The 24,253-nt window shown below is 33.9% G+C and overlaps 1 protein-coding gene across 4 annotated transcripts; it reads right to left on the bottom strand.

Annotated features, from left to right (window-relative positions):
* Positions 1–3,303: 3,303 nt before the first annotated feature.
* On the bottom strand, positions 3,304–23,703 carry LOC6646201 (fibronectin type III domain-containing protein 5). Of its 4 annotated transcripts, XM_023177812.2 has the most exons (9): positions 22,955–23,703; positions 20,663–20,804; positions 8,920–9,068; positions 8,705–8,856; positions 8,447–8,641; positions 8,190–8,216; positions 4,992–5,039; positions 4,701–4,898; positions 3,304–4,629 (listed from the first exon to the last, which is right to left on the bottom strand). In XM_023177812.2, exons 1-9 carry the CDS (start codon positions 22,998–23,000, stop codon positions 4,027–4,029), a joined length of 1,560 nt encoding a protein of 519 aa, XP_023033580.1. In that variant the 5' UTR covers positions 23,001–23,703; the 3' UTR covers positions 3,304–4,026. The 4 variants fall into 4 exon arrangements, with proteins under 4 accessions (XP_023033580.1, XP_023033581.1, XP_002068678.2 ...); XM_023177813.2 differs by lacking the exon at positions 8,190–8,216 and having other exon boundaries at positions 8,920–9,062; XM_002068642.4 differs by lacking the exons at positions 4,992–5,039; positions 8,190–8,216.
* Positions 23,704–24,253: the final 550 nt, after the last annotated feature.

Genomic DNA, 24,253 nt, shown 5'->3' with positions numbered 1-24,253 from the left:
GCCTTTAATTTAACAAAGTCTTGTTTTTCAACACTTAAAAAGAAAATTGATTGATTTTTCTTTAACCAATTTTAAAATATCCTTAGGATTTATATAGTAAAAAATATATTTAGTCGGCCTGTTTGGTAACTATTGATTATAAATTATAATATTCTATTACAGAAAGAATGATTTCCACCACAGCCATCACTTGAATGCAAACAACATTTTTAAAACAAGCTTACATAGACCTAAAGTTTACAACAATAAGAAAATTATTTATTAATTAATATATATACCATTAAATAGGCAAAGTTAACATTCTCCTTTTTTCAAAGAGTATTAGAATTCTATTAGTGCAAAAGGTGGGATGTTTGCAGATCATTATTTTCAATGGAAGATAATTAAAAGTTCTCGAAAAAGGGATGACGGACTTGTGTCTGTTAAGTTTAAAAAATAACGTATTTTAAGACATTTCTTTCACCTTATAGTTTAGTTTAAACGTCTAAATTAAATTCATGATCGTTTTCTGCATCCTGAAAAACCGAAGGACTAGAAACATTTCATAATAAAAACGAATAATTCTATGTATATATTGAATATATAATATACCCACGTCGTGATAATTGTGAACATTTTACTGTCAATGCTATGTCTCTTCAGGACTCAAAACGCGAAAATATTTAAAAGAACATCTTTTTCATTTTCCTGTTACAAGGGGGAGATCAATGAAATCAAATACAAGGCTCTCTGCAATAAACTACCCTTGAGTACCCTGCATATATTCACACACAAGATCACGTATAATTTACGTACATTTTCGACTAGACCAAAATATATTTGCACAAACATCACCTTATACCTATATATCTTCAATGAAAATAATACTAAGAATGTTTAAATTAAAATGACTCTTGTCTTAGTCACGAAAATGACAGCAGTAAATACTGGCTGGCCAATATTCAGTTCGAAAGCTTACAGGCCAATTCAATAGTTGGTTGTTAGACCTAACACTAAGTATTGGCACTTGTATGCCATCCTCATCCAGTGCGGAACAGCTCAATCGCTGCTTAACCAACTATCTGAATGCTCTTTTCGCCGACAATTCTGTGACGGATGGAACTCTGGTACAGGATCTGGTACCCATGACGGGACTCATCGGTCTCCTTTTTGGCTATTTTCTACACTGCAATCGCAATCGCCGGCGTCTTCCCAGATGGTTTACTCTCCTTCTATGGCTGATCTCTTTCTCTCTTCTAGCCACAGTCATCTTTGCCATGTATCCCTATACACAAGAGGGATCAGAGAATATCACATCCTTGGCTGGAGCCTTTTATTTGTGCTTTAGCCGAATTGCCTGGTCCCTAGCCCTGTGCTGGCTTATATGGACTTGTTACACTGGTCAAGCCGGGATCATTAAGTTTCTGCTTAGTTGGTCGTTTTGGGAACCTCTTTCAGATCTTTCTGGTCGCACTTTGGCGTCACTCTGATTGTATCAGTTGGAAAGGATTTTGTGTATTGAAGTTCCTTTGGTTAAGTTGGAGACGTATTTGCTTAGCCACCAAAAAAAAGAGACTGCAAGGCCTCAATCCGTACGCGAAGCCGATGCCAATATAGCCCCAATCGGTGTTTCACAACAGAATCTTGTGGATGCCTAATTCACGAGAAAACTGAAAATTAATAAATTATTGACATGCTTTATACAAAATGTAATCTTAATTAACAATTTTAATGCGTTTTCAAGACTTTCTCAATAGTCGATCACTCCCCTAAATCATTTACCTATAGACAAAGAAGTAAATTTCAATTGTCATACATTTTACTAGCAAAATTAAGGGCTTTGAATTGATTTTCAAACCCCGAAAACAGTGAAACTTATCAATAACTTTGTTACTTTTGATGCTATTGCCTTAAAATTTAATATTTATAAGCTTAATGAGGCCAAATAACGGTGCCATATTTCATCGAGATCGTATGACTGCACTATATATAAGATTCCACATTCATCTGGCCTAAGATTGTAGGCCGTTCATTGGCGGACATTAGACTTTTAAAATAAAACGTTTTCCCACTTTGAGCATCAACATCTATAGTGAAACGCCAAACCGGCGAAATTGGGAAACAGCCAAGCCCCTTTTCTGGAGGAACTCCAAGACATTGCGAAGAGAAGAGAGACGGATTTATATATATCATGAATTTCCCTAAGAAAACATTTAAGAAAATGTTCTTCGAGAAATCAAGTAATAAACCTTAATATCTATGCCAAAAGAAATGTTATCGCAAAAAATGTATTTAATTTGTTTTATTTGATTTTGAAAAATACACATTCACACAATTTGTTGTTTTTTTTTTTTTTTAATTTTTGTTTTAGCGAATTGAACGTAGACTATATATAATAAAACTTAAATTAACTTTGCTGTTTTTGAACCCCATACTATATAGAGTTATTGTGGTCTCTCTTTCATTCCCTTTTAAACTTTGTTTTCTTATTTTTTTTTTTTAATTATTTGTTATTGTAGCTTTGGACCATAAATTGACAATTCCTTAATAACAACATTTTTTTGTGTGTTTGTGTGTGTTCTACTCCAAATTAGAGTAGAGAATGTTTAGTGTAGTTAACTATGTATATAAAGAAGTCTGTGATGAACAAATTAATAGGTATTTGGTTTGAAATCGAAGGCATATACATACATATATATATAGTATAGTATATATGTCTGTGTAGGTACAAGTGCTTTAGGGATTTATTTACATAATTTGTATGTATGTATGTATGTATATCATAACACTGATAGAGAGTATATAGTGGTAAAGTTTTAAAATTTGTTTCGAGTATCCATAACTAAGATAATATTTATGTATTTGTATATAGAGAAGAGATATAGAGTGTCATAGTAAATAGAGGCTATCTAAAGAAACATTGAAACATGGATAGAGCAAAGTGTATACATAGTAATTAGTTAGTCTGTATGGTTTTTTTTGTTTTCAATTTTGGTGCTGAATACTTATATTATACTATATATAGTAGAAGTATTAGGTAGATTTTTATAGTCTAGACATCTACACATTTAGTAAAACACTTGGGCACTTTCTACGAAATTATATTTTACGATTTTTATATAGATCTAAGAGTTTTCCAGTTTCAAATGTTTCGTTCTTTGGTCGTGGGTTTTTTTTTTTTGTTTAGTTGATGTTCTCTTATAATCATTTTTTTTTTTTAACTATGTGTTTAAGATGATATGTTAGCTAGGTAACATTTTGGACTATGTTTTACAAGGTGTATATATATATATATAAATAGCTCAGTATACATATATATATATATATATATATAGAAGGTGTATAACAGTTTTGAGTGCCTAAAAAGAGTTTTCTTGGGGTTTTTGGTTTTTGGCTATATGTATAGGAGAACAATCAAAAAAGAGCTAACGGTGATCCTATAGACTAATTAGTAGGTTAAACCAGAAATTCATTCAATTTTCGTTATGTTTCTTTTCGTTTTTTTCTTTTTTTTTATTATCAATCGCTTTCGTCCATGTCAAGTTTTGTTTTCCATATGATAATATTAAAGCCTGATAGTTTACTTGTTTGTTGTTAAAGCTGATTTATCAGTTACATCTATAGGTTACATATTTATCGTTTTATATGTTTGTTTGTTTCGTTTGTTTTGTTTGTTTGTTTCTTTTTTTTGTTTTTTGTATTTATGTGTATACTTCAGTCGTTGTTGAATATACAAAGCTTTCTTGCATGTCCTAAACACCTACAGCTACATATCCTATATACCTACTCCTATTCCTACTACTACTCCTACTCCTATTTCTATTCCTATTCTTAGTTTTTTTGGGTATTTCTCATACTCAATGGGTCTTCTGCTTCACCGAAACACTTATTTGAGCAGCTGGCATACTTTAATCCACCTTTCTTTTTTGTTTTGCTGTAGGATAATGCTTTGTGGGATTACTGGGGGAGTTGGGAAGGGGGAGGGGGGGTGAGGTATCCGTCCGGTGTCCAGTTGCCTTTTTAGATAAATGTTTCGGCTGCCATTTGTTACAAACATTCAGCCAGAGGCGGTTTCTCGATGGGCGGCGATGGACCGGATACAGAGACCATTGGGACTCCGCTTATTTTGGGTTTGACTATTTTCAGTCCCAAGCCAAGATTTTTGGGACTACTGTGCGGCGACGAGGAGGCCGTCGATGAGCGCTGATGCACTAGGACACGGGGCTTCGCCTCAATGGCTATGCTGGGCGTGGATGAGGCAGCCGAGACTGTGGCTGTTGCCGTCGCACTGGCCAGCAATGGCACATGGACCAATTCCTCAACCGTTTCCGCTGAATCCTGTGAATCATGGACAATGGCTGAGGCCAGCAGGGCGGCTGTGGCAGGCGTATCGGCATCATCATCTTGCATATAGGGTGGCGGTGCCTCTAGAGAAATGCTACCCACTATAACATTGGCTGTGGTTATGGCAGCCGAACGAGCCAATAGACTGGTGACAGCTGTGGGGGATTGCTTTGAATCGATAGCCTGAACGACAGGCAAACGAAGTAGTTCGCCACATTCCTTTAATTCAATATCATTGCTGTCCTGAGAGAGATGCTGCTGCTTGACAGAGTCCTCGGGATCTGTTCGCCACTGGCGGAGGCTCTTCTAAAAAAAAGATGGATGAGAAGAAAAGTGATTTAGCTCATGCTCCACCATAAGATAAAAATATTACTTACCTTTCTTCCATTATCTGTGATATTCTCCGCACTCTTGGCCTTCCGGCACAAGACACTCTGCGAGCCATGTCGTCGCAGGAACTCAATGGAATCGAATCCTCTACCCTCCGAGGACACAAATATGGCCGAGTTGATGCGACTACGTGTGCAGCGTTCTGATATCGATGTGGAATGCTCTTCGGCCAGCATGTGGATGTGCTGCAAGGACAATGGCAATTAGTTAAAAACGGAAATAATCCTTAAAATAAACCTTAGACCATTCTGATCGCTGGGATCAGGTTTGATTCTTACGCGGTTATTGCAGTGCAACGGTGGGTGAGCACATTCACTGCTGTCGAACTGCATCATTATACGATACACAAGAGATATTGATAGAGAGTTTTTTTTGGAGACAAATAGAGAGAAAGAGGGAGAGAGAGAGAAAAGAATAGACATAAATTGAGAAGAAGAGAGGGGAGAAAAAGTCACAGTTTCATTTGAACTTTTTTGAATCCTTCTTATCATTTTAACGACACACACACACACACACTCAGGGCATAACAAGCAGCAGCTAAGCCTGATCCTAACAACAAAAACAACACACACACACACACACGCACACTAAGACGAGACGAGAACAACAAGCGAAAAGCGTGGAAAATGGCAGATACGAAATGCGATTACGAATACGAAAAACGTCCTAGCAAAGTTTAAAAGAAAAATCAAGCTTGAGATGCTGAGAGATGCTTGCGATTTGTTGCTGTGTAGTGAATTCCGGGCGCAAATATCCTTGAAAACTGTACAGGATTTGTGGGTGTGTGCAGGACTGTGACGGTGACTGTGTGACTAGGACGATGGGCAAAACTCACTCAAACTCACATCACTTTAATCAGTGCAGAAATGCAAAACAAAACAAGTAAAAGTCCTCGTAGTGATCCTTTTGCTTTTTTATTTTTGTTTTGCCCATCTGTTCCATCTGTGTGATTGGTGTGATCTTGTGTATATGTATATGTACATATATATGTAGGTAGGTACTTATATGGTGTAGGAGTGGGTTGTTGGAGTGCACCAATAGTTGTTGTTGTTATTGTTGTTGCTGTGCACACAAAATGAGTGCTGTGGCATTTCTTTAGTCGGTGCCGCTGAAAAATCCGTGCGCCAAGCTGTTTTTGTGTAACTTACACTGGCCGGTTCACTGTAGTTGCTGTGATTGAGCATGGATGAATCGGTGTGTATGGTATCGCTGGCCACCATGCTGTGATATTTCTGTGTGGCCTGCAATTGTAAGTTCGAGGAGCCGCCACTTTCTCGCGAGCCATCGCGACTGCGATCGGCACAGGAATATTGCCGGCGATATTGACGTCGCCGTCGTCCGGCATGATGATTGCTTTGTCCGATACTAGCTCCGATACCAGCGCCCGTTCCCGAATACATTGTACTGGCTGCAGCAGTGTAATCAGCAGCGCATGCCAACGGTCGAGGGAGCAACGGAGGCGGGCGAAAGTAACTCGGATCATAGCTAAATTGTCGACGACGCCATTGATCGTACTGACGATAATGACTGAACAGACGTCGTCTTCGTAGAATCAACTGTTTTTTTGCCTCGAGCACTTCGTTCTCCTCAACATAGGTGCGTTCCTGGGAATTCTTCAATATGCTACGCTGAGTGGCAAATTTACGCTGTTTGGATGCACATATCTGTAGGGGCAGCATTCGTTGTGGCTGTGCGACATCTCTATCTTTTTCTCTTTCCCTTTGTATTAAGTGCTGATCTTCGGTTTCCTTTTGCCCCTGGGCAGCAGCCATCATCATTTGGCTCTCTTCATCTGGCTCCAAATCCTCCAATTGTCCAGCCTGGGTGTCTGCATCCATGCTATCCATATGTTCCAAGACATTGGATTGATTATCAACACTGGGACCACGCACATACGTATTCACTGGAGTGCCATGTTGATGCTGATGCTGATGATGATGATGGTGGGGGGCACTTACAGCCGCTACAGTGGAGGCCGGTTCACGATGCGCTGGTTGCTAGCTCTCCACATCCGCCTTATGCAGCAGGGCAAACTGACAGCCACAATCGCGTTCCAGTTCGCGGCGTGGATATTGAAAGCATCGATCGAAGATTCCGCAGCCCTCGCAACGGGGCAAGCACTGCAGCATTATCATCATCATCATCACACATATCAAAAGTGGAGCCAAGAGAGCAGAGCATAGAGTGGAATTTTCGGTAGAGGCGAAGTGAAAGGTAAGGGAACAATTTGTCAGTGAGAGAGATCTCAACCAAAAAACTTAAGAAAAAAAACAAAGTGTTTTTTTGTTTTTCTTTTCAAAAAAGTAAAATAATAAATTAAATGAAACGCACTAAATATGCAAAATATTTCTAGTACGACCTAAAAAATATTTGGTTGAATTTTGAGGGTGTTCAATCGTTAAACCGTATTAGGCAAGTGCCGTAAAAAATTGCTACAGATGAAAAATTAAACATAAATTAAACATAATTGTTAATTAAATCGAAACTAGCAAGTGCTCACTTCTTTAAGCAAATGAAAAATTTTAACTGGGGAAGTTTGAGGGGAAGTGTATAGCTAAATACTCCATGGGAATACTTCTTAATCGATTAAAAACTTGACCACCTTCACATATGCCGATCTAGGTCTGTGAAGTCGGTGAACTTTCTACCTTAAAGTATGCAATGGGCTGAAACAGTATTCAACATTGTTAAAAAAATATACAACTTTTCTTAAAAACAATGTTTGCTTTGAGAATTATGTGTTATCCAAAGAAAATTTCTTCATTTGTTTCAAAAAGTAATTTTTCTAACTGCTCATTGCATACTTTAGGGGGCAAATTTCCCCCCGTTTTGCAGCTGTAGATTCGGTTATGCCTTCACAAAGGTGGATCGAGAAATGTAGACGGCTTTTTACCCCCATAAAGTATGCAATGGAAAAACGGTATGATTTTTGGAATGTCTGATAACTAAAAATGAGTCACTAATTAGTGTTTCGACAAATGATTATTCCAAAAAATCATTCATTTATCGTAAACTTATCTTTTTCACTGTCTAATGCATACTTTTGGGGACAAAGTTATATGTTATTCCTATTCCTTGATCCAGAATTTCACAAAAATCATGCAGAAAAGAAAAATGGAGTGATTGTTCTCTAGAAAAAAGGGTTCGAGGCGGTGGAAATTTTTTTTGAAATAAAGCATTCTAAATTCTCAGTTTTCAGCTGAACCAATTGTTAAGATCTCTCATTCAGAATTAAGTCTTAAAATTTTTGTTTCAAGTAGCGGGCGGGCGGGGGTAGTGCAAATAGTTGAAAATAAGATTATATATATATATATATATTGGTGTTTGTTGTTTCTTTAAAGTATAGATTTTTTTCAATTAAATTCGATTATTTACTTTGAATTGAGATGCAAAAAAAATTCAAGCTAATTGGAATGCAAAAATATTTGTTGCTTTTTTTGTTTTTTTAAATAGTTTTTAGTTTAGTTTAGATGTACCTTGACAAAGAAATCGGGGTGTAGGTTCTAAAAATAAAGCATAACAGAAAATGAAACAGTTCATAAGTTATTTATTTATGTTTTTTGGCTCCGCAGACGAAGAGAGTTAAATAGTTATAGTTTTGTTTCTATTATTTTATATTATATTCTTTTTTTTTTTTTTTGACGCGCAACGCGAATTAGAAAAGTTGTAGCTAGAAATGGGATATGGAGACCAGAAGAGATATTCTGGTTTGACAGTTTGTTATTGGACCTACCTGATGTGAGTGTTGGCCATTGCAACCGCCGGCACTGCATACCCCTGTGCCGGGTACTTTGAGCTGTTCGTGCTTGTAGTCCGGTTGATATGGCAGAAGCATACGTATTTTGCCCCAACGATTAAAGAACAAAGCTATGGCCCCGGCCCAGACCATAAGAACTATCAGAACTATGCCGATCTCTACGCCGCGTATCTGCGAAAGGAAAGAAAACTGGGTCACACACACACAAACAAACATTTTTTGGGGGGGGCTTACCGTGGGCAATTCCCTTGTAGTGCCATGGGATAGTGTATTTGTAGCCGTTGAGGTGACATCATCACCAAATATGCTATTATTGCCAGTGGCATTTCTACCATTCCCATAGACTCCAGGCGGGAAATCCTGCTGTGATGTATTCTTGGGCAGATCTAATAGAGTGAAAACCAAAATCATGAAAATATTGTCACATATTTCCATGTAGATTCTCTTACCCAATGTACGAAATTTGATCTGTCCACGACTGCGATATTTTTTGCCCAACCAAATGGCTGTCACCACTAGGGAATATTGTGTACTGGGCAGAAGGCGATCTAGGACAATGGCCTCACTGTTTCCGGCAACGTCCTGTACAACCCTGTAACTTAAATTAATTCAATTACCACTCTCGAATGGTCACTAAGGGGAAGGAGGTGAAGAGGGGATTTCGGTGTGAGGTGCAATGTTGGTAGGAGCGTGTGTGTGACTATGTGTGTGTGTGTGTGTGTGTTGGACTAATTGCACAAGTTCTAACAACAATCCAGTCGTGAAATATGAGGTCGTCACATTCTCTCTCGTAATTACAGCATTGGCCAATATTTCACTTTGTCACTTTTGCACGGTGGGCCAAGAGGCGAAGTAAGTGGTAGGAGTAGGTGTTAGCAGCGCGGCAGTTACCAAACATGTCCTAGATTTGCCAATTGAGCTCACATTTCCACTCACTCCCCACCCCCGCTTTGTCATGTGAGAGCTAACAAGTGCGTAGCCAAGTTCTGGCCTTTTGTGCAATGTCTCCTATTACAGCGGAGTCCACTACCAAACAGTCTTACAAAATGATTCATTATTCATACATACAGATATATGTATATATATATATACACTGACACACACACATGCATACTAACAACCACGACATCGCAATGGCCCACAGGGGAGCAAAAGTTGCTGGCATTTTCTTTTAGTCTCGTTCTTTTTTTTATGTTCCCCTCCTACAACTGACATGTAAACATTTCTAAAAACTAAAATAAATGTCAAATTGACGACTATAAATCTGCTCTATCTGTTTGATTTCTAAATATTTAAATTTGACTTTGTTATAGCATTCAAAAAGATCTGCAAATAAACTATTTGCCTTCATATATATCGTAATACATAGTTGCAAGACATTGTTGTAATAAATAGAATTTCATTTCTTCCTATTCATACTTTAGTTCTAATCATTTAAGAGACTACTGACTCTGGTCATATTTATGTCCATATTTATTCATATCTATGAAATTATAAACTTTTATTAGGAAAAGCATATATGTATATACAAATATTTAGTTTGAATTGCTCTTCCTAATAATTTTCCTCTATTGCCAATTAAAAGATCTGATTCTTTTTTTTAACAACAGCGTTTTAGGTGATCATGATCACATTGATCATGTCAATGATCGTTAATTATCTTCAAAAATTATCTAATTAACTGACAAAGATTTGCTTAAAAATTCTAATTTAAAGAAATATCTATGTTTATTGATAATGCAAAATATAAAAATTAAGATAGGGGCATTACATACATAATGAAATAAGAATTAGATTATCATTTATTTAAGTAGAGTCTCAAATAGTTTGAAATAAATTTCTATTCCGAACTGCTTTCAGCAGACTGATAATATAACTCGGTGGTTTTTGAATTTGATATCAAAAATTATCCTGTTTCTAAAGAAATTAAATAAAGGATTTTCAATCACTTATTTTTAAATTAAGAGCAGTTAATTCTCTTGTTTTACTCTTTGTAAATTAACCACAAATTTTTATATATACACTCATGATGAAAATAATAGATGGTTAATTTCTCTCTCTGGTTAAGTTTAAAGTGATTATGTGAGTGTTGCTTCGCCTAAGTTCTATTGTTATTAATATTAGATTCGATCGCTGTTTATAAAAATACAGAATTTTGGGAAAAAAGTAACAGAAAGTATGAAATTTTTAAACCAACAAAATTTAAGGAAATAGCGACCTAAGTGAATAATAGTAAATGGACTTTTAATGCATTTTACAAAGACAATTAAACTTCTCGTTCTTTCTACAGACAGTTAGAGACATTTGTCAGGAATGATTGTCTTTCTCGAGTAACTTTAATTATTGCATGGTATTTCAATTCCTTTTCCATTATGCTTTAATAATAAATTAAGCTTAAAGTTAGATATTTACTTTTAGGAAATTAGACTTCTAGTTTATCATTCCATCTCAGATAATACGTACTATTAAGACACAAGCATTTAAATGGCTTGTCCTTACAAGAAATGAAAACTTTAAGTAAAGACTTGGCTAGTATCAATTACTAGAATCTGTTACTATTATATCAAAATCTATCAAAACTCCAAATAATTACACTTAATTAGTTAACTGACCTTTGCATGTTGAAGGAATTCGACAGAAATTAGCTTGAAATCAGCTTACTGATAATTCTCGCAATCATGTTATATATGTATTTTCCCACCTAGAGTAATTACACAGATGGACAACAGTGCGTATGGATAATTAGAAATAATTACTTAAGTCATCTTGTGCGAAACGCACTTGAATCAAGCAAGACAAATAATTTGCCATTATTTATTTGCTTGTTCGAAATTTACTTCTTTAATACTGTTTTGGGAATACATACCAAACGGAGTTAATTTCAGTTCCCAGAAAAAGAAATATCAAATGAAATATGTTAAGAAAGTTAAATATATATTTATGTATAAACATTAACCAATATATAGGCCAGCAAGCTGGCTTAATTTCTCTCTCTGGTTAGGTTTAATTAAACTTCATTACTCATTTTGGCCACATTCCCTATTCAGGTGGGCTCAGCAAATGTTAGAGTAAAACGAAATTGGGACATTTAATGCAAACATCCGCCATATGTGACACAACTTGGCGAATGGCAAAGGATCTGGAAGAAGTATGTAAAGTTTTCCAGCTTATTAAAGTTTTCAGCAACCTGGGGCAAATCAAATTTAATTCGCTTTCTGCTTATGACACTTGGACTTGGGCATTAAAGTCAGTCAACAGTCTGCCGCCAGACTTGGCCGCTTGTGACTTCATACAAGGAATATAGGTACTTTTTGGCACGAACCCACGTACATATCGTAGGTATATATGTATATATTTAGGTATATGGGACATTACGAATGCATGCAATGGGAGTTTGTGGCTGAAGCTGTTAAATTTTATAATTCGCATGCGGCATATGCATATATAGTATATCCATATATATATAGAAACAATATTACATTATATATATGCCATATTTTTGTTATTTTTTTGTTCCTTTCCATGTTGATGGTTGGTTTGTGTGTTTTTCGTTTTGTTACTTTTTTCCAGCCAGTGCTTTCCGGTTTGTTGAATAAACAATTAGCTTTTCGATTGTTTTAGCCAAATGTGCGGGGGGAGGGGAGGGGGGAAGCCTACTGTAACTGTATGTTGGCCATTACTCAAATTTGTAAGTGCAAACACAAGCATGTTAACATATCTGGATTTTGTTTTGTTGACGGAAATGGGGAAAATGAACTCTTTCTCTCCCTCCCATCCCCTCCTTTACTTACTCAAGTAACAAAGTAGAAATGCATTAATCTTTTGACTGTATGACTTTAACACTTTTTCCCCATATCTATCAAATATTCAATTAAGATTACGTATACGCCCCGATGAGAAAACTTTATTGAAATAAAATTTCAAGACTTACTTTTACTTCTATACCCATGAGAGCATATACATAATTGGATATCAAATTCGAGAAAATATATGTAATAGACAGAAGCATATGTATTTTTTTCATCAGCATCAATATGGAAATTTATGAGGTTATATTTCTTAATAAATATTTATAGGTGATTTGCTAAAGCTGTTCAATTTCAGATCGTGACTTGCTTGGATCAATTATTTTGGTGCAATAAACTTTAGCCAGCTTTTTCATGGTGTCCTTTTCAAAAAGAAGAGGCAATTCCCATTGAATATAAACTTTTTTATTTTTAACCAAGTGATTTTAAAATAGACATAAAAGTAAATAAGTCTTACGACGATCTAGGGCTGCGAAATGGGGAACTTTGCCCCTTAAAGTATGCAATATACTGGAAAAGAACCAAACCAAAGAATTGGTTTACATAATTGTGAGACATAACTTTATTAACAATTTTTGATTCAAAGTGTTAATTTCATATCCACAGTACATTTCAAAATGTTTTTAAATGTTTACAAAATAAAAAAAATCTTCGGCTGCATACTTTAAGGGGCAATTCTTATAATTTTACATATTTCACTAAATGTTGACGATGTTTAGAAGTCTAACCTTTAATTTGAGCTAACTAAGCTTTTCGGCTTAAATCGAAATAAAAGAAAACCACAGCCAATTATACATGTATGTAGTCGTTGGTTAGTCAGAACTATTTACAGGAAAGAACTAAATACAAAAGTACTAAATAACAAACCAACAATAAACTAAACTGAATAATAACTCTAGAGTCTAGTTTTTAGTTGCCACCAGACCACTCGAATCTCATGCCAGCAGCTGCCTATGGTTGTGATGCTTTGAATTGGCCAACTTCTTCGGCTAGTTGCCTTGTGGGGTTGTAGCATTTGATGTTTAAAACATTTTAAATTTTAACAATTCTGAATTTCTTGTTAACCAAATCTTTTTTCTCTAATAACTTTACTTTAAAAAGTTTAAGTTCAAAAACTTTGTTATTTAAAATTTGACAAAACAAAAATTTTCTAAGAAAAAAACTGATAAAGAAATTGAAATGTTTATAGAGGGTATTTCGAAATCGAACTTAATTTATCCATTTTAGTCGGCACTCGTATGCCAAAATATTGGCAATTTGAAATAAATATTCCACTCTCTATCTCTCACTGCTTTTTTCTCTTCATTTGTATATATTTTGCTATTTGTATCTGTCTCTGCCTTCATTTAGAAAAAGTCCTTGACATTTTCCATTTTAATAATTGTCAATTTGGGATTTTTCACAATACAGTCAATTGCTCCAATTTTATTCATTTAAGCATATTGATTGGTATTTTCCCTTTCATTTTTATAACTACTTCCCATCCCCCTTCACGTCATTTCATTTACTAAACTCTCCCGTTTCCCGAGCTTCCAGCTAACGGACAGTAATTGTTATTAATTATTATGGTTATTATTGATGGTGCTTGACATCGACGTGGACATGCTTGGACATATTGGGCTAGTCCAACTTGAAACTGGTTCGTCATAAAGTTCATAAATCTAAGTAAATATATGTAATTTGAAACATGTGTATACACTGCAAGAAAACTAGAGGAAATTCTTCTAAATAATAAATGATTAAAGCAGAATTTATATTCGTGTTGGATAGTAAGTAAAAAGTTAGTCGGATGATAAAATATTCTGTATGATAGTTATGTAAGAGCTCAACTATAATCTCTACTATTAAGAAAGGAAAATCTGTCCCTGATTGTTTATTTTAATAACTTAAAGAGCCAACACAAAGTTGTTTCAAATTCTAAAAATTTATTCATATAGTTTTTATATACATTTCTTCATATATTATAGCCATTATTCATAACAAAATATAATTTTAATACAAACAATAAAGAGTTTAAGATTTGTGATTCCAAGAGTAACTAAGCTAAGTTGGAAATTGTCTACTAAATTGTTATCTAAGCCCAAATCAACTTTTTAATCATCAAGCTATGTATTCTATCTAATGGTCTTCAGACAGTTTGATAGATAGATCAAAGTAGTTTGCTGCGTACATTGTCGAGTTCAAAAGCAATTAGACATAACCCATCTTTGATTTTGAAAAGTGAATTAAGGCAGATAATTAAACTTGCTATTTTAAGGATTTTACAAGTTGCACTTAAAGACATTTAAATTGGCAATTAATTAAGAAATTTATTCAACAATTTATGAACTACTTCAATTAACTAGATTAGTTCATTTCATTGAAATTTATATTTAAATTTAATTGAATTCTTTGAAAATGGACTGTCAAGAGTGGTTTTTTTCTTTTGTTTTGCTTTTATTTTTTGTGCTGTGTATACTGTGTGTGTATTTGTCTATTGGTTGTCTTTTACGGCTGGGGATAGACGGACTCTTGGGCCCATCGAGTCACCATCAGCCGCCATCAACGTGTCTATGTACTAATCATACATTATTCACAGGCACAATTTACTCGAAAAACGGCAGGAAGATACATAGGCCCACCTTGCTCCCATTTCAGTTTCTACTCCTCTGGTCGTGCTCCTGCTCCCAGTTTCTCCTGCTGCTATCCATAATGACTGGCAACAACAAATACAACAACTACAACAAAAAATCGATAGAAAAGTAATACAAAAAAAAAAAACAACCAACTAACCAAGAATAAAAGTAACAAAAAAATTAAAAAACACAAAACTGACTTATAAATAAAATGGTGGAACAAAAATGAAAGAAATAAGTTACAAGTTTGTTATAAAAATGTTCTTCTTTTTTTCAACATAGGCGTGAACTTTTTGGAACAAGTTGGAGAATAATAACATTGGGTCAGCATTTGGTATGAAGGGCAGTAAAAGACAAACACGCGCATGCAGGCCCATTTATAAAAAACTACACACAATAAACACACACACACACACACACACACACAATGCACTCATACATATAGAAAACAGGAACAGCAACTATTAAATTGAAAACACCTTGACCAGGACTTTCACTCTCACTACATATCCTTTCACGCGAACTGCAGCAGCACCAGCAGCAACTGATGTACCTAAAAATGTTTCAGAAATCTAATTTTATAAGGTCGAATTTTGTACACACTTGCAGTTCAACTACCACCTGAACCACAACAAGTAATTAAATAATGTTTTTTTCTATTTATCTGTTTGGTGGGAAAATTATTTGTGGCTTCCTTTTTGTTTTGGCTCAGAGTCCTTTAAATTAATCACGAGGGACCCTTTTCTTGCTGTTTCTAACATTGTGTACATTTCAATGGATACATTTTTAAGGCGAACCTTTTTACTAATTACAGCAACTAACTTATTTATACAATTTTAAAACTTATATATAAAAATATAAGTTGTATGTATTTCTGTATATTTTTATACATCGATCTTTGAGACGAACCTTTAAAGTTGTCTAATGTAAGATAGTTAAAGGGTTTTTCTTAAAAATTAATTTACTAAAATATAAGTTGGTCTAATCATACAACTTATAGACAACTTAAATTTATATGTTTCCTTTCAACACTAATTCGGATCCCCACAGAATTTATTAATAGCAAAAATTCGATTTCCACACCAACTTTTTTAATATATATTTTTTTCGCCATCTGCCCGTAGGGTAATAATTAAATTTTTTAATGATTTATGTTCAAAGTTTTGTTTACCAATAAAAAAATATGTGAAAAAATAGCTTCCCACAATTTTGATTTTAATTTTTTGTTTGCAATTTAAACATTATTTTCATAACAAGTTGATTAATAAGTCTTTTTCAACATTTGTTTCAACAAATATTTGAACATATGCCAATTTTTGTTGGTCCTTATTATTATTATATATATTTTTATATTTTTATTTGAAAAATACAGTAAACAATACAGCAACAAAATTAATATAAGAATTCATGATTAAAGATATATCCAATATTACATCGTCTTGTCGTCAAAGAACCAAACTTTCTATTTTATTCTTCGATTTATTAAGGAAATATCTGTACTAAACTCTATAGAGTCAACCTAGAGATAATTTTTTGATTGATGAACTCGAAAAAATGCCTCATTTTAATGTATCGGAATTCGAATTGTGTCAATATATTTGAAATATACAAAATATATAAACATTTTCGGTCTCTTTTGCATTGAAGGACTTTGTATTTGTCAGAACTACCAGGCATGATGGCATAGGAGATAAAAAATGATATAATATTCCTAAAATTTTGTATAGATTGAAATACATTTATCCAATTTCGTATTAATTAGATTACAAAAAAGAAAGGCGTAAAATAAATTGAGATCAAGAAGATTAAGACATTAAGAAAGATAGCATGTTCCCTAAGTAAGTATTTAAAGATATTTTACTTATAAATGAAAAGAAAACTTTCAAGAATTTTCGAACTAAGGTTTTCCCAATGCCACTAAGAAAAGTGTGTGAATTATTTGTGTGTTCAAATGTGGAGAAAAACATTAGTTAAACACTTTTTTTTAGTACTCCATTAGCTTTACTTTATAGACACGAAGTTGGTTCACCTAATCATCAAAAAGAGTTTGAAATTTGTCTTATACATAATCGAAGGGTATATGAAGAAAAAGCAACACAAAAGCCAAGCCAAGCCAAGCCAAGCCGAGTACTTAACTTATTACATGGCATGCCATCAAGAATCTAAAACGGAAGTGCTTAGTTCTTAGTCGAAAATGTGCAACTGCCAGCCAACGGATGACCTTTGGCCTCTTTCCTTTTGCTCTTTCTGCTTTTACATTACGTTTCATTATTTCTGTGGTCTTAACTGACATGCAAAATGGAAGCAGCAACAAAAGATTCAGATGCGGTAGTTGAATGAAGAATTTATATGAAGACCATAATTAGAGAGAGGAGACTTAATGAGGGAACTGACAAGCGAACAATAGCGAACCAAATAGCGGAGTGAAAAATGCCGGAAGTGAACTTCCAAAAAGAAATTATACACAACGTTTATTATTGCAACGTTTCCAACTCTTTAAATTTCTTGCAACCTTTGACTCTTAAGCAATTATGGAGAAGGAAATGCATTTGACTCTCCAATCAGATAATCAAATTGGTTTTCTGCGGCTAAAGTTACCCTTAATGATGCCAAGGCTCGCTATTGATAGAGTATTACCTCTTCCTTTCTGCATTTGTCTCGTATGACACAGTAGTTTTTGTATTATTTGCATATTTTGATCTTGATTTCAATCATGAAATGAGAAATGGCAAATGATTTCCGGACTTTAAGATAGTTTGTGGTAAATGTGGATCAAGGCAAAAATATAAACGAACGATAAATACTAAGCCTAACGAATCCCACGACTAAGACCACAAAAAGTACCCAGCTGGCACTTGAAGTTTATATATAGAGTTTTTAAAATATATTATTAACATTTTAACATTTACTTAACTTTCTATGGTGTACAGTTTTGTATTTTTAAAATAAATTTTTTATGCGCAGCTGCTCAAAAAACTCCATTGCCGCAACTGTTAAACTTTTTCTGTGGCAATTTCTGTGGGGCAACCACCTCTAACTAAAACTAAACTAAAACTTGAACAAGTAGCAAAAGTTGTTAACATCATATAGTATGTTGTTAATGTTACTAAAGTTGTTATTTTTTGATTACAATGTAGCCACAATCAGTTCAATTACATTATAAGCCAGCACTTTTTGATGCCGTCAATTCTTATTCAATTTCAATCAATCTCATTTGAAGTGGAATGAAATTGACCCACTTTTTTGTTTTGTTGTATAAAAGAATAAAAGGGTCCATATAATCAAAGGGTTTTGATAAACGAACTGAGAGCCAAAGGATTAAGGGGTGAAAAAAAGTGATTTCCCAGAAAAAATGATTTGTCATTTAATAAATTTTGCAGTGTAATGACATGAATTAAATTACCGAATTAAAAATTTAGTTCGTTTTATAGATACAAGCATTCTTTTTTAGTTGAGCTTTAGTTTCCTTTTTGGTTGTTATTTGTATCAGACTTTGGGGAATTTTAATATATCTGAAATCGTTTGTTTTTTGTTTTTAATTTTTGGCATATTTGGAGCTTTGGTGGTTTTGGTGTGGAACCACAGAAACAATTTGATCAATCAAAACACTAAAAACGTTGTCAAACACGTAAAACACTTGGTTGTCAATTTAATTTTAAAAAAATTGTGGTAAATTTCGGTTTAAAAGAGACAAACAAGTTAAAGTATATACTTAGGGCGGGTTCATTTCTATAGAACTAAGAAAAATTGTAGCAAATCTTAAATTATTTTCCATTCCCCGCTGTGTATGTTTCAAATTTCAAGATTATTTAGACTTTAATTTGGATTTAAGATACATATATAAAAAAACAAAACATTTTACATGTTTGAATTATTTTGTCTCAATTCTGATTCATTAATATTCAGAAAGATGTAAGATATGCTAATAAGTTAAGCCAAGGCAAGAAGTTACCTTACCAGGATGTCAAGATTTGTTCGTCTCCCAAATTTCTCATAAGCTTAATAGCCCTAATGGGCTCTTGCGTTCCATCTATATTTTCTAACTAACGAACACTCCAGTTTTCAATATCGCTTTAATGTTTTATTCAATATTCGGTTCTAGGTATTATATTCATGGCTTTGATCTTTGATTCATCTAATTCCACCGACATTGTAGGGCAATCCGTTCGGAATTCTACCTTTTCATAGAAATAAATATTGAATATAAACACTTTTCTATCGTAGTTCTATCTTAGCTCTGAATGATTTTTTATGTTCTATCGATGACAGAAAACATTTAAAGTTGACAAAAGCAAGATAACTACATTTAAAACTTCAAATTTTTGAGTCAAGAAATAATTTATCGATGAAAATCAAAGTAGAAAACTAAAAAACTGAATTTTTGATATGAACAACCATCTAGAAAATTCTTCAATCAAAAGTAATTTTCTTGTATTCGTTCATAATAAATGTCATAATTTATTGATATGGTATAAAAAAATCTAAAATGTTCAATGCCATAAAATAATTCATATATTTATACCGTTTACATAAATTATATCAATACATATTGCAATTTTTATTTCTAGTTCTCTATCTATTACCAATAATGGCAGATTTAATGCAATTGTTGAATTAATAACTTAAGAAATGTAGAGATACTTTTCCTCATTAATTCGTTACAATAACCATGGTAACTTCTTATAATTAATTAGCTTTATAACGAATCGATCAATAATTGCAAGTGTATCTTATAATTTAGAAAGCATTCTTTCTGTCATTGTCTGTGATTTCTCAAAGACAAAATTGTAAACAGCAAAGTTGCACATCTTGATTATTTTATGTCTTTTTATTTCTTTTATCCGCATTGTTTCCTGTGTAAATTCTGTGTATGTGTGTGGGTATGTATGTATCTATCTATACCAAAAATAACTTTTCTTGTCTATGTACATTCCATTGTGCCTTCAAGTACTATTTGGATTTCCTTAACTATTGCCACGCTAGTCGAAGTCGTGCCCTTGTTTTATAACTTCTCCCTCTCACTCCCTTCCTCTCTATCTCTCTCCGTTACCAACACCTTGAGAATTCTTGTTCATTCTCATTTTAGCCCGTTGGCATGGCTGTTGCAAACGAACTTTACTTTATTTTACTTTACCTTTTTCTTTCTCTCAGTTAACAAGTAAAAAAGGCAAAGAAGGCAGGCGGCTTTTGTTTTTCTTTTGGCCTGCATTCGCGGTCAATTTGGCCTTAACTTTTCATTTTGATGTTGTTGTTTTTAGTTCTTGTTTGGTTTACTTGAGCCACGTTATTTAGCTCATGGCCATGCACACACACAGACGCACACACACACACACACTGACTCACACAAAGAGATACACACGCACATAGTCCGACCTGCCTCTATAGCCACACCCCTTTTTCACTCAATTGCCTGCTGCTGTCAATTGCATACCAAATATTTTCCTTTTTCCCCTATTTTTTTGTTGTCTAGTTTTTTAATCGTTTTTCTCCCACTTTCTCTCCTCCCCCCACCCAACCCCTTCTACATAAATGCAACCAGTTTTCGTTTTTAGTTTTCCTGCTGTTTAAACCAATTTCCATTGCATACCCCCCGGCGCGTTTGTTTAACTTTTCGATTAGGTTAGTTTTCAGGTGCCCGAGAGAGAGAGAGAGAGAGAGAGAGAGACATGGAGAAAAAGAGAAGGAACTGACTGAATGATGAGTGCCTTTGAGTGCCTTTGTGTGTTTATTTGTTTGTGTATAGATAGAGGCATTAGCAGGTGGATACCTACCTGTCATCTGTTGGCTTATATGTCACAATATACTTCTCAATGGGATGCGCCTTCAGATCGATTTGTGTCTGCCATGACACCCGCACGGCAGTTGGCGTCAGAAAGGTGACCGTTATGTTCTCCGGAGTGGCTGGAATGGTGCCTATTATGATGATGAGGATTAGGTTACGATAATACAATGGCAAATGTATCGCCAAAAAAAAAAGGAAACTTAGATGATGTTTATGCGCAGCCATTTACGATTTACGAGTTAAATTGAAGAAATTTTTTATTCCAAATAAATACTTAATGGTTTTCATATTCTTGACCTTCAATGTTTGTAAGTACCTACTAAAAAAAGGTAATTTCCCAAGCCATTTATATTTTCATTTCATTCCTGAAAAAGCACTCAATTGTAATTGTTCAATCACATTTACTATTACTTACTTACCATTTTAATAAATTAATATGAACTAAATCTTAATCGATTTATATATTTTTGCCATATGTGGGCGATTCTGACCATTATTGCTTAATTAAACGATATCTGCCGATAGTATAAGTAAATATTTGCTCATGAGCTGCATATTAAACTGTTTTTATCTAACTCATTCGTTTACAATTAGATGGTAAGCTTCTATGCAGGAATATAAAGATAAACCAACTGTAACTTAATTGATTTCTATTTACCTTAAATCGTAAAAAGTAAACAAAAAATAACTTTAGAACAAACAAATTTATATAGAAGACTTAGCAAATGCCAAACTAAATAACCCGTAACAAAAAAAAAATCTAGCTATAAAATAATTTATAACTTTTGAATTAATTACGATTTGTTCTTTAGTGTCTATTTGTTGTCTCACTTTTCAAAACTTAGTTTTTTTCTAGTTTGAGCCTATATTTAAGTTTTAAAGTTCATATATCTAAATTTATTTGCTTCTCATATCTAGTACGTCTTTTAGTCTTGATTTTAGAGAGTCCCAATTGCAGGATTCTTGTTATATATATACATATATCTCAGTTTTAGATGCTCAAATATTATTATTTCATTTAATTACCCTAATTTTACGTCTAATTACAACATAAAGTACTCCTGTTACCTGAATCTTTAGGAAAGAAACTAAAAAGTTTATTTACTACAATTTCAAAAATTTATTCCGCTTTCATGTACCAGATTTAATTTTAAGGCTTTTAGGTACTCAGAATTTCTTGGCAACGAGATATTCAGGAAAAGAGCTCTTAAGGCTCTTAAGGAAATGAAGCTTGTTGCTCAAGTAGCTGGAAATGTAAAAGCAGCTGCTCAAACTTGCTGAATGTTGCCAACGATTTTTCTATTTCCTATTTCTATTTTTTCATTTCCCACTAAGCACACAAAGTCTTTTCATACACATTTCTCGGTGACTGTCATTGGTGTGATAATTTTATGAGAACTATGTTAAAATGTTGTATCATTTCTTAGCTTTCCAATTTGTGGGTTATTGAAATTAAATTTACTATTATTTACTGAATGAACTTACTAGATCTGCTAGAAACAATTTGAGGATAATTTTGAGGCAATAAACCTTGCCTTAAACCTTTAATATTAACCTTGAAACTATTTCATGTGAGAAATAGAAATACCTAAAAGAATTCCAAATTAGTTAAGAATACTTTACTAAAAATTTCAGAAATGATTACATCAGGATGAAGCAGCACTATGTGGTTATTCCCATAGTGCAGGACATACATGGCCTTATATTTCAGCATATTTCATGCAGCAGAAGGAACACTTTACCACAGTCCTTCAAGGACTTGTTACACTTAGTGCTTAGCAGAAAGTGCTTTTGGCACTGCATTGCAGCTTTCTGTTTAATTAAATTTCATGTTTTTAGCAAAACAATTATAAGCACATAAATGCATGGAATACAGTAGAAATTCTGAATATAAAACTCTTATAAAATAATCTCTTTTAAAGCACTTTAGTTAATATCCTCCTTGGTTTGCTCTATATATCCTGAAATCGAACATGTTTGCTGTCAAGTAATATGCCTAGTAATAGTAGAATTACAACAATCTATTCCTAATACTTATTATTACTAAACATTAGGCGTCTCTTTTGCCTACCCACTTAAGCTTTTACTAACTTTTCTTTCATTTTCATACAAATTAGGATTAGCTTAAGAAGCTTTAACTTTTGTCTAGTTTGTTGCCAATACATAAATAGTTATAAACGAAGAAAATTATAGTTGTTATAACTTCTTTTTTCTTTTGTGGTTGGGCGCATAAAACTTCAACTATGTAGTTGGTTAGATTTTGTAACATAAGTTTACTCACCCGCCAGGCAGGCATTGACAAACAGCATGGCAATGACTACAAACATGGCTCACTCTGGTCTGTGTTAGCTGCTTTTGTTGGCCGTGTTGCTGCTGTTGTCGTTCTCGACGGATTTTGCTAAGGTTTCCGCTTGGGCGGTTCGTTGTTATGGTTGCCTCTGGTTGCTTCTGCTGCTGTTGCTACTTCTTGTCTATTGTTCGTAGTTGAATCTTTTTTTCTTCTTTTTTGTTACTTGTTGTTTCTGTTTGGTGTTTTTTTTTATTTAATAGTACTAACTAAACATAAAAATCAGTCTTGCTTTTGTCCCACGTTCGTTTCTTTGGTTACTAACAAAATGAAAATGAAATTCAAACCAATTCTCCGGTGACTTAATTGACTTTGCCGGGCAACCGTAAGAAAGAGACTAAAGAACACAAAAAAAAAAAACTAAATAAATAAATAAACAAAGAACATAAAGCAAACGCTTTTCCGTTCAGTTCAGGCGAGGTGAGATGGCCAAAAAGGCATTTTCTTTTTGCATTTAACTACAATTATTTTATTTTTTTTATTAGTTTTTTGTATCCGTTTCTTTGTTTGTCTTTATTTATGAGTTGAATTATGCGTGTATATATTTTTACAGCACATTTTTTCGTGGGTCGGTGTTTTTATGAGTTTTGGGCTGTTGCTTTTTGGTTGGTTGGTTGTCTTTAGAATCATCAAAAGTGAAAGTTATTAGAAAGGGGAATTACATTTTAGTTCCTTTTTTTCGTTTTGTTGGTTAGTTGATTTTTTGTTGTTGTTGTGTTTGTTTGCTCGTTTCGTGTAGTTGCTTGGTTTATTTTTTTGGGTTTTTTTTTGCTGTTCAACTGGGGAAATTATTCACATTGCGTTTTGAGTATTATTGTTGTTAGTTTTTGTTTTCGTTTTGTTTTTATAAAATCAATAAAAAGCGATTTTTTTTTTTGCTGTGTTTTTTTGTCTGTCAGTCAAAGCGACAACCGTTGATTTTTGGTTTGTTTTGGTTTAGTTTGGTTTCTTTGTTTTTTGGGCAATTGTTTCCTCAATTTTTGTTTTTTTGTGGTAGGCTTTTTTTTGTGGTTCCTTGAAGAGAAAGAAAATTAATTCAATGTAGACGGTGACGGGACGGAGTTTCGCTCTCGCTCTCTCTCTCTCTCACTCTCACTCTATTTATTTGTTTCTCTATCTATCTTTCTCTTTCTTCTGCTCACTTTCACACAGCTTGAGGCACAATTGCCACCTGTCGTCGCCGTCGTCCGTAGTCTGAGGCTTCTCGTCTCTTTCACTCTGCTATTGCTAATG

The sequence above is a fragment of the Drosophila willistoni genome (genome assembly GCF_018902025.1).
Source record: "Drosophila willistoni isolate 14030-0811.24 chromosome 2L unlocalized genomic scaffold, UCI_dwil_1.1 Seg72.1, whole genome shotgun sequence".
Classification (NCBI taxonomy): Eukaryota; Metazoa; Arthropoda; class Insecta; order Diptera; family Drosophilidae; genus Drosophila; species Drosophila willistoni.
This window is presented reverse-complemented; position numbering and strand designations above follow the sequence as displayed.

Coding starts and splice junctions, on each gene's coding strand:
- LOC6646201 (XM_023177812.2), bottom strand. CDS start 23,000: ATGTTTGTAGTCATTGCCATGCTGTTTGTCAATGCCTGCCTGGCGG. Junction 8,857..8,919: donor GATCAAATTTCGTACATTGG/GTAAGAGAATCT, acceptor TCACTCTATTAG/ATCTGCCCAAGAATACATCA. Junction 8,642..8,704: donor CTACAAGGGAATTGCCCACG/GTAAGCCCCCCC, acceptor TTCCTTTCGCAG/ATACGCGGCGTAGAGATCGG.